General features: G+C 31.7%; 1 protein-coding gene across 9 annotated transcripts in view; it reads left to right on the top strand.

The window, feature by feature from the left end:
* The window catches only part of LOC111676593 (ankyrin-3), a 96,610-nt gene that overhangs the window by 83,421 nt on the left and 774 nt on the right, over positions 1-12,415 (top strand). For 7 of the 9 annotated variants that reach the window (XM_023437544.2, XM_046953258.1, XM_046953257.1 and 4 more), the window contains 3 exons: positions 1,991-2,596; positions 5,832-6,101; positions 7,055-12,375. In XM_023437544.2, coding sequence (XP_023293312.2) covers positions 1,991-2,596; positions 5,832-6,101; positions 7,055-12,312 — 6,134 coding nt within the window. In that variant the 3' untranslated portion in view covers positions 12,313-12,375. The remainder of the gene's footprint in view (positions 1-1,990; positions 2,597-5,831; positions 6,102-7,054; positions 12,376-12,415) is intronic. The other 2 variants (XM_046953260.1, XM_046953259.1) reach the window with 1 other exon arrangement.

Genomic DNA, 12,415 nt, shown 5'->3' with positions numbered 1-12,415 from the left:
CAATGAATGTTTTCAGGATAAAATTCGACAATTGTGAAAATCAATTAATACCACATACGTAATTCTATACATAATTCTATTATAATATTTTAATAAAATTTTACATAAGTATGCTTTGTGTATGAATAAATCATTCTGCTAAGGTATACCCAATCGGCTTATAATCGTTTTCTGAGTCGATTAAGCTATGTCCGTCCGTCTGACTGGCTGTCAGTGTAAACCTTATGCGCAAGGTACAGGTCGCAATTTTTAAGAGAATTGGATGAAATTTGGCACACACGCTTTTGACCCAAGGACGAAGCCTATTGAAAATGGTTAAAATCGGTCCATTATTTCGACTAGCCCCCATACAAGCGTACCACCCAAATAGGGCCTTTGGGCTCATAATTATGTTAAGTCATTTTTTGTTTATTTTTTAATTATGTCAACAAAAGTCGCAAACGTAATGTTATAGAACTTTTAATGACACTCGCGCATCATTTGACCCTGTCACTACGTACAAATATTCTTTATGAGAATTTTTACTAAAATTTATAAAATTGTAATGAAATAAATAATATTTAAAAAATTTATTTTTAGTTTTAAAAAATCACTTTAGCGTATTTACTAATTTTAAGTCTTTTGAGTAAAAACACAAAAATGTATTATTAAACCACCATTCAATCATCACTAACACCACCATCACCATCGGCCACAACAACTACTACAAACTTATTTATATTAAAAAATAAAATATTTGTAATTTGATTATTTTTAATTTTGTGGTATTAATTTATTTTAAAAATATATATATAATCTTTTAAATGAATTACAAACTAAACAACAAATGCTAAATACAATTTTCACATTGATAAAATATTTTACTAAATAAATGTATCAAATTTTGATTTTGATTTTTTAATAAATCATTTCTTTGAATACAATTCCAAACAATTTTAACAAATTGAAATTTCGAAATTTTAATGTTATAACTAATCTTTTACCAAAATCTTATCTATCATTATATGATAGGCCATATTTATTTATTAATTTATTTTTTGTTTATGGATCGTTTTATAGAAAACCTTTCGCGCCAAACTCGGTTAATAAATATCGAAGATATAATTCAAAAAAAAAAATATATATATATATATATATATATATATAATATATATATATATATATATTATATATATATATATATATATATATATATATATATATATATATATAATATTATATATATATATATATATATATATATATATATATATATATATATATATATATATATATATATATATATTATATATATAAATATATATAAATATATAAATATATAAAAAATATAAATATATATATATATATATTATATATATATATATATATTATATTATATATATTATATATATATATATATATATATATATATATATATATATATATATATATATATATATATATATTTCTACACGAGTTGATATAACTTCTATGACATGTTTTGTAATTTCAATTGCTTTAAAATTAAAACATCACTAGATCTAAAATTAACTCATGTATCTCGTGCCACAAGCATCAACAATGTCATCACTAGCTTGTATTTACAGCAAATAAATTCGGATTTGTTGAAATTTTGAACTGCTTTTGTTTTACCAGAATAAGTTGTTAATTTTACTAGTATGTACTCTAAATTATATAATAACTGAGGTTTGGACTCAGAAGGTGCGGATACTTCATCTATCCTGAACATACGTATTTTATTTATTACATATATGTTGTTGTTTTTTCGTTTAATTTCCATTGCACATTTCTTTTGCAAATATTTCTTACTAATATGGTTAATTTAACAAAAAAAAAAAAAAAATCGCGTGATTTAAACGTGTTTTTTTCTCTTAATTGCGTTTGTTAAGTTTTAAATTTTATTCTTTCAATAAAATTATTTTATTCAAAATATAATATTGAAAAACGCGCAAGCGAAACTATAAAAACCAAATGTGCAATTGTTTTCCAGGCATTTTAAAATATGAAAAAGAAATTGAGAAATATATGAAAGATAATGATGGTGATGAGAAAGACCGTGATGATCATGTTGAAGATGATGAGGACGACGAGGATGAAGACGATGACTATGAGCATGAACATGACAAATCTGTTATTGATACCGATTCCATAATGGTGAAATCACTTTCGTCGAATGTTGAAAATGTGCGGCGTGAAGCAACCGTTTTAGTTGACAATGTTCTTGAAGAGAGTATTCAGTTTGTCAATGTACAACAGGATCGCGATCATATTGAAACGTACAATGCTGTTGTTGACAATAATGTTAGAGCAGAATATAATTCTGAAAGTGAAAATTATGCCATAACATGCGATGACGTTGACGGCTTGGATGTCATTAAGTCACCAACAATTGAATCAATGTCGGGCAAATCTTTCGATGACAATTTGAGTTTTACGGACGAACACATTGCAACAGTTGCTGGTCCATCGGCAACAACAACAACCGTAACAACATATTCGGTACAACAAACACAAGAACAAATTCAAATGTTACCACAAGATGGTGATGAAATCTTTGGAACAAAATTCACAACTACTCAAACATCTGTGGCACAAGGTAAAAACACAAACTGTTAGTATGTATGAACAATATGTACGCTCAAAAGATCAGTCAGAATCAGAAAACTCAACACAAATACAAAATAAACTTACAATATACACATAAATACATTCTAACCACGTACACATACACACACAATCTCACATTAGAGTGCTCCAAAAAAACGAAGTGGCGAATTTTGCCCGTCCCCCTCTTGAATTGTTCTCTGGGTTGTAAAACTATTTCATGCAAAAACGGCTCTGAAGTTCTCAAGAGCATTTACAAGGGGAAAAAATTTTTTTCAGTTTTGGCCATTTAGTTATAAATTTTGAACTTTATTGTAAAAGAATCGCAATGTGCACAGAATATGCATTTCAGAAAGATAGACCATTAACGTGTTTCACAGCACATAAATTCGTGTTGTGACAAAAAAATTTTATATATATTCTAAAAAACATTTTTTACTTTAAATATATCTATAATTACTCGAATAATAGTTTTTGTCGGTATATGATAACGCGAACTTGTTGTGAGCTATGTTTTTTTTCAACGGCCATTTTAAATCTCCAATTTCAGTTTTTTCTTTTTTTTAAACTTTAACTAATTTTAAAAATCTTAAGAGATATAATCGGGATTTATGGACAACAAATAAATCAATAATTCTTACAGCTTAGCTGTACCTACGAGAATACGTATTAATTCTTTACTGTTGCATGTTTTTACAAAGTGTTTTCAGGGTATTTGAAACTAGATAATATAAAATATATATTCCAAATACTATTCAAATCGGACATTCTTTTTTTTTTGTCGAAATTTATGAATTCTCAGTCTACCATGTCGAAATATTATTTATTTGTAGGACATGTTTAATAAATATGGTATAAAGTCTTATGTTTAAAATAACAGCTATAAAAGTAAAATTAGCCCTTTTAAATACATGATTATAATTTTCACCGTTTTATTCACTTATTTGTTGTCCATAAATCCCCATGAGATCTCTTAAAATTTTTAAAATTAGTTTAACAAAGTTTTAAAGAACTTAAATTGGAGATTTGAAATGGTCGTTGAAAAAATCACATTTTTTTGACCATAGCTGACAACATCATAAGGACAAAAACTATTATTCGAGCGAGTAATTGTAGATACTAGAGTTTGCCCCGCGGCCGAAATTCGACCGGAACCATTGAAAAAAGATTACATACATACATACATACATACATACATACATACATACATACATACATACATACATACATACATACATATGCAACAAAAACCATATTTTCGTAGTTGAAATGTCTGTCCAAAAATTATATCAATTGCTATTATCAATGAGTATAACTTACTTTGATCAACGTATTCTTTAAGAAAATGTGATACATTTTAGTTGAATCCTGAAAGAAGTATATAATCTAAGTTTTCAAATTTATTTTAACTTTTTAAAAGCAAAAACAACGAATATTACTTCTTTCGATTTATTATTCTCTACAAAAATGTTCATTAAAATCTATTCAAAACTTACAATATGATATTTTCATTCCTGACAGTAAAATTAGTAAACTATTTTCTTTAATACTGTTTGAGTTCTTCATCTTTTGATTTTTGCTCATTCTCATCCATGTTTTTTTAAACGCCTCCCAGTTTTAAATTGAGACCTATGTTTAATAATTTGCCAATTCCTGCAGTAATTGTCGTAAACAATCTCGGACCTTTCTAGCACTATTCCTTTGTAGCCTACAGAAGTAATGATTTTAACATAGGTAATTTATCTTTTTTATTTCATTCCAAATTCATTACTTCTGATGCCATTAAGTTTTGCAATTATTGTTATTGCTATAAGAACTATAACAGGATCCAATCCCGATCGAAAGTGGAATTATGTCCGTTTTTAAAATGAAGTAAAAAGAATTTTTTGGAATAAAACCACTTTTAATTTTTAAAATCGGATGTTTTAAATAATTGTGTTTTTTTTAATTTAATAAATAATTTTATTAAATTAATAAAATTTTAAATCGGAATGATATTTTTATAAGAAATAAATACATAAATGGGCAGCCATTAACACAGAAAACATGATTTGTATTTGACCAGTTTCATTCTTTTTTTCTATTTTTATAAAACGTATGTGCATATAATCATTCAAACTACAGTCTTCACTTTACACTAATATTTCTTAAAACGCCTTTTTTTCTAATTAGTTAGAATAACACAAAAGAGTCTTTCCTTCAAACCTCACAGTGATAAATATTCATATTAGCGATATACTGATGCATTTATTACGGTGTATTATGTACCGACATGACTTTCTAAACTTTCATACTTATGTTTTAACAGTCTTTGTTTTTGTCCATCATTAAAATCCATAAAAACTATATGTAAAAGATTATTATCACACCAATGTTTCCCCAGGTCAAACACTAACATCCTTTTGTAAAATTTAGCAAAAACAAATAAATCTTATTTTCAAAATATTATAAATCGTATTAAAAACAACAACAAAAATATCACTACCAAATAGAAAAAAGAAAGCATCAACCTGTTTTCACACTCTGCTCGCTTTTTTCTACAATGAAAAAATATATAATATTTGAGACATGTTAATAGTCTAAGGAATTGCAACTTAAAAAGTTTTCAAGCTATTTTTCTGTTGTATATCTTTCAAAAACTGAAAAAATCGATTTGGAAACTTTTATTTTTCCTTCAAACAAGCTTGGAGCACTCTAATCTCACATAGATTCTATTTATATAAACAAAAAATAGTGATCAGAAAAATTTTTGTTTTCTATATATTGAGAAATATATATAGGTTAGGTTGATAGAAGGATGTATCTACATCAAATTAGAAAAAATACACGTAGTACACTATCGGACGTGTTAGGTATTATTCAAGGAAATCGTATGTAGTATTCACTGATTAAATTTACGTCCGATTTTCAGAAACTTAGTTTCCTGACGAATATTTACATATATACATAACGAAAATCTATTTGCAGCTCGAAAATTAACAGAGTAACTAGGCTGCAACCTAGTGATAGAAACTAATTTTGGCTATAATCCTAATGTACACACATACATGCATATGTATTAATCACACAAATAATATTATACAAAGTAAATCTTTCTGATAAACAATTGACATAAGTAATTAAAAATTTTTAATAAACAAACGCAACTTAATTATATGTTGTCAATATTTTGCAATCGATACCATTTATTATATATAAATTAATTAAAATTTTCCCAAATTCATTAGTTGACGATATTTTAGAAGATCGTAGTACAATTAGAACACGACGCGTTGAACATAAATTTCAAAAAATATCATCAAATGTTCACGACGTAGACATCGAGGCCGCAAAGTTTGATGAACAATTTGAATGTGTTGTGCCGGACGATGAGATAAGTCACTTACAAGGAGATTTTTCTAAAATAAGTTGGGATGATAGTCAATCGCCCACTACGAATACGTTGGGCGATATTGGTCAAAGTACACCAGATAATGATATTCAAGAAATAGCCGCAGGTATATTTCAAATATAAACATACATAAATAATAAAATATTTAACATACATAAATATTTAAACGTAAAACAATAATAAATAAGTAAATGATTCTTATTGTTTTGTAATAACGATCGAGTATTATAGTTAGTTACTATGTACATACAAACATGCTGAATATAAATACATACATACCTAGTACATGTAGTATCTGCTATTAGTAATATGCTATCTTAACTATTTATATAAGAAATATTTATACATCATATTAATTACAATACTGAATCAATTGTGAAATTTAAATAATGATATTGAGCTCTAATTGCGTAGATATATACACAAATGCATTTTCATAATATTTATTTATTTATTTTTTTATTTATTTATTTATTTATTTATTTATTTATTTATTTATTTATTTATTTATTTATTTATTTATTTATTTGAGTTCTTTAATTTAATTTTTTCGAGCCGCAGCATGTTTATCCTAAATAACAATATTTATTCAATACAATTGGCATGATTGAATTAAATTTCCTTCTATTTAGTTCAACACCAAAAATACTTGTATTTTAAGAATTCAAAATTTAAAACAACATATATTTACAATAATTTATAAGACAAATTTTCATTTTTTCATTAATGACTAAATTTGTTCTATAAAGACCACTTTGATCAATGCTACAAAAGATGATAATGATTCAGCCAAATGTATGAACTGGGCATATTATCGACTTACATATATTTCTATTTGTTCAATAATTCTCTTAAAATACAATTATTTTAGTATGTTCTTTAACTTTCAACTCACTATATGTATCATAATCACCAGTATTCTAGTCTTATTTATTGTATACTACTTTCTCTCCTATAACTGTTTATGATTTTATTTTTGAGTTTTATTTTCTGTAATTTCACTACGACACTATTTAAGAAGCTTCTTTTTCTGTTCTCACAATCATTACTTTTTTGTAGAAACAAAATCCACAGACATTACACCCGTCCCACCGTCTTCAATAACAACGACATTATCCCAGCAAAGCCATGATAATGCTGATTTAGGCGCACCACAAGGTGATGTGCCGAAACCAAAACCTCGATCGGTAAGAATTTCTACACCCACAGAAGATGTTGAAGAAGAAAAAATGTCGTCTCAAATGCCGTACGAAGTAGAGGAACAGGAAGTATCGTTTGACTTATCAGATGATGTGGATAACTCCGTAGTTCCCGTGCCGAAACCACGTTCCCAAATGAAAACTTCAGATTCATTTAAGAATCTTGATACTTTGAATCAACAACAACATCATCAGCCGTCCCAATCCGATAGTATTAGTTTACGTAGCTTCGATTACACTGAAGAAACTTCACGAACTGACGATCCATCGGTGTCTGTATCGATTTCAATGAAATCTCAACAACTCGATTACCCCCTCACAACTACCAATACAACCACAACAACAACTTCTGAAGATCCTGCCACAGAGTCTATAGACCCACCTAGTGAATTATCAATCGATGATGGAAATGTTGAAACCGAACGCAAGACCAGTTTCTATATTGGAGAATCTAGCCGTAATATTATCACTAAAACAACGCCCACTAAGCTCAGTGTCAGTGAAGGGGCTGCAGATGAGCCACTTACCGCAGTAATGTGTAGAGAACCTATTGAAGCAACGGACATATCATTGATGAAGGAGTTCTCTGTAGATTCTGACGAAGAAAATGACGTCTTCAAAGAATATGTTACAATAAAACCAACGGAACCTGAAGCAGGCACAAGAATTCGTCGTCAGAGCTCAGAGACCCGAAATGATTTGTTGGAAGAGGACGCTTTAACTAAAGAAACAATTGAATCGACAACTGTAGTTAACACAATGACAACAACAACAACAACAACAGCTGGAGCAGTCGCCGAAGACGGAACATTACGAAAAACAAGTACAGAACAAAGTTTTACTACAACAACTATAACATCCACAACATCTACTAGTTCAGCACCATTGGAAGTCATTCACTCGACGGGGGAAGATGATTCAGTACGTGAGATATCTGAATCCATGGATATTGAAATCGAAAGACCAATCGATTTGGACTTACCACTAGAGAAAAGTGAATGGGAAACTACAGAAAAAGAAATTCCTCCAACAGGAAAAGGAAAAATTGTACATTCACCACAACAGCCCATTCTTAGTGATTTGACAAAAGAGGCCTTAACCGAAGAAATGGTAGCAAAAACACTCGAGGAAGTTCAAGAGTCACTAGATGCTGCTAAAAACGAACTTAAATCGGTTATAAAGGATGGAAAATCTATTAAAGAGTCACCCTCAGAATTTGAGTTCCGTTCATTTTCCCAAACAATTGCCAGTGGTAGTAGCGAGGCAGAAAAGATTTCAGATATGGGTATTAAAACGGAAAAGATCATTGAAGAAACTGTTGAGCTAATGGAAGATGAAGATATATCTTCATTTATAGGTGTTCCGGAAAATATACAGGATAAACACAGTCAAGAAACAGAAAATGTGATAACTAGCACAGTTATTGAAAGTTTAAATCGAGAAGCTGCTATGCTACATTATGCTCAAAATATATTTGAAGAGAAGAAACCCGAAACTTCTCTCGGTTTCGTATCCACTGGTACTGCAGAATCCCAAGATTCTCATACTTCTTCGGATGATCATATTGTTAAGGAAGAACGAGCCTCTCTTGGTTTTATTTCCAGTGAAACTGCTGAAGACTTCAGTTCAATGGAAGACTATTATCAGGAAAAATTAGCAAAAGCCGATATTGTAACCGAAGCTAAAGAAGAGAAGGAAGAAGTAATTACCTCGACTGCTGCTGGTGTGGACACCTTTGGTGAAATTTCCTCTGAACTAACAATGAAACCCTTCGAGGATGTAGTACATCGTATTAAAACTGAGAGTACAGATAATGCACAAAATCGCTGGTCAGTTCCTGAAATTGATCAATCAAGTTCAAGCGAGAGCTATTATAAGAGCTTTGAGAAAAGTGAAAGTCGTCCTCTTTCTTCAGATATTGAAAACTTAATGACTCAAGCAAATTCTTCAGAATATCAGACTGCAGCAGATGTATCGTCGGTTTATAGAGAAACTACAGAGTTTGTAAGTGCTGTTAGTACGTTCGAAAGTAGTTCAGGAAAAACCATAAGTTCTCATGAAAGCATGCGTAGTCTTGATTCACAGTCTGAAACATCTGCTAATCTGGGCAGTATAGATGTTTCAGAGTTGTCAGAAACTTTAGTAGCTTCTTCCACAGAAGAAGCTGATGAACTTCAAAGATTACGAGACTTGGCTGATGAAGAAGATAGTGATGATAGTTTGGATTTAGAAACAATGGATTATACTGTAAGTGAAAGTAAAATACAACAACAGTCGCAAATGAAACGATCGCAGGAAATGATTTTCAAACCAAAATCTGATGATGTTTCTCGAAAAACTGAAGGAGAAGAGGATGACCAAGAGAAATGTATTCAAACCGTGCAAATTAAGGAATATGCAAAACCAAAGGAAGTCGAAAAAACTTGGGGATTAACATATCCTATAGAGGATACTAAAACTGATGATTTTAAAGACACCGATGACATACTTTTATATCATGGAGATATTAGACGTTCAATCGATGATACTAAATATGCATCCAGTTTAGATGAAGGAAGTATCCTGTCCGTTAGTATGTCAAGTACTTCAAACATAGACACTGTGGTTGAAAACTTTGAAGATATTGTTGGATCTGTTGGTGCATCTTCACTAGCTGGTATTGAAGGATTCGCAGCGTCTTCTTTACCAGAAGAAACTACATTCGTAATGGAAATGGATGAAGGAAGTGGAGACTTTTCTCCCCAAAATTCTACTGCTACTACACCTCCTGGGGAAACACCAACCAAACGTGGCCATAAGCGCTCCGAGAGCACTTCTGTGCCTGGAGATGACATTAAAAATACTCCAGACAAAGATACATCAGCACCACAAGGCGAAGGAAAAGAATCAGAGAGCGAATCGGATACAGATCCTTACGAAACAGAATATGCTCGACAATTCCGATCACCGTCAGACCGTAAAAGTAAGAAGAAGAAGCAAGCAGCAGCCGAAATGGATCACAGCTTTGAAACAGAAAAGCGTCCTTTTACACCATCACAGCTTGTTGCTGAAGTTATTGTAGAAGATAGTCTTACTGAAGAATTAGAAGCCGAGGAGTGTCTTTTGGAAGAAAGAAGACCATCCCAAAATATGCTTAACTATTCAAATATTCCAGACATTACCGTTACAGAGGACATCCAACCAAAGTCACCAATTTTAGAGGAAGATACTTTTGAAGAAAAAACTCTGTACAAAGTGAAAACTCAAGAGGAATTGCACAAAGCCACCGACGATCGACCTCTACACGAAGAAAAAGAGATGGTTATTGATTTAAAAGAAGAAAATTTTCAAAAACTAGTTCAAGAACAGTATAAACAAAAGTTGGCAGAATTACAAAAGGCCGAAATTGGCGATTCCGACTATGATTATAACAAAGCACCTGATTCACCAGACTCATTTGAAATGGTTGACCAACCCGACATTTCGGATGAATTTGTAATTATTGAAGAAGTGGCCAAAGAAGCTAATGAAGATGACCTAGGCGGTAAAAGTATACGAATTGCCCCTACCAAATATGAATCTAAGCATGACGAAGAAGTGGAGAAAATTATAATTAAATCAGCACCAGCTGATCCAAAACTAGGCTCCCAAATATTCCGCGATGATTTGAACTTTGAATTTGAAGAAAGTCCTCCAACTGGCAGCAGTGGAGGTGCAGGTAGTGAAGTGCAAGATGAAAGTGATTCCGGTCCAGATATGGCGGCGAACAATAAACGTTGGGTCGAAATGCAATTAACTGATAACCAACTGCGATATCCATACGACCTAACTGGTGGTGTCTTGGAGGACATAAAAGAAGAAGATGGAGAATTTGAAGTCGGAAGCAGTCGCATTAGTAGTTTTAAAGACTCGTTCTCTAGCACACCTGAATATGATGTCATGGCTGCTCGACGCTATTACGCAGCAAGGGGCGAGCATGATGATATCTCAATGAGCAGTTTACAGGAGTTTGAATCATTGGAACAAGCAATTTCATTAGAAAATCGTAATCGAACTCATCAAGGATCAACCGATTCTAGCAATGGTAGTTTTCAGAGGCGGTACATATTGCGCAATAGTGCAAGCGGTCCAGCTCAAGGTGACGATATATCCATATCTAGTCTTAAAGAATTTGAAGGCCTTGAAAATGCATGTATCGAAGCTCATCTTATTGAAATCAAAGCTAAGGAAGAAGCAGCAATGCTATCGCGTTCCGATGAATCTAACAAATCGAATGGCAGTGATCGCGATCAAATCTTAGACCCAACCAAAGTCGTTGTCAGTAAAGTTATACGAACAGTAACACACACTGAAGTTCTTCAGTCTGGTCAACAGCCTCCCGATATTGAAACCTTACTTAAACAAAAATTGCAGGAATGTGAACGAGCTCAAAGCTCCATTCAAATAACTGAAATATCGAGAACAAAAGCTGATTCGGATAAAGGAAGTATAGATAGTTTAGAAATGAATCGAAGTATTGACATGGTTACAAGCAGTGTGGATGATAGTTTTGACATTTCGAAAGATGGTACTACAAAATCAGACATAGATTCCTTGGAAGTTGATAAACGTCAGCCCACACGAGAAGAAAGCATTGAATCAATAGAAATGGAACAAATGGATGACGTCATGTCTAAATTCGGTGTTACATTAGGAGATGGGCTTACAACAACGACAACTACTACAACCACAAGCACAGATGCCGACGGACATGAACACACAACCGTAACAACGCGAATTATAACAAAAACCACTCTTACGGGTGGTGGTGCTAGTAGTACATCACTTGATGCCTCGGCACCAGAGATGATGACGAAAGATTTCTCCGCCGAATCCCTCAATCAAATGAGTGCTCTTGATCAAACCACCACCAGTTCGGCGGGAACTACGGCCACATATCAGACAAGTGCTGGCAATTCCCAAATGTCTGGCAGTATAACAAGCTGTGCCTCCAGTACTCTAATGGAAGATTCTGCCATGAGTATGTCAGGCTTAACGATGTCATCAAGTTATTGGTCCCACGAAGAAGAAACAGTAAAAGAAGGCACCGATGTAAAAACGAAGGATACTCTCAATAAAGAAGATCATCCACCCCATTAGAAAATTTTCCCATACGAAAATGATATATTTAAGTTTTTTGATACGTTGATATAACAATATTAGGTAAGATGGACTCTAATTAAAAAAGAAATAACACATAATA

Source organism: Lucilia cuprina, chromosome 5 (genome assembly GCF_022045245.1).
Source record: "Lucilia cuprina isolate Lc7/37 chromosome 5, ASM2204524v1, whole genome shotgun sequence".
Taxonomy (NCBI): domain Eukaryota; kingdom Metazoa; phylum Arthropoda; class Insecta; order Diptera; family Calliphoridae; genus Lucilia; species Lucilia cuprina.
Note: the sequence above shows the minus strand (reverse complement) of the source record. Positions and strands in the feature narration are given on the sequence as shown.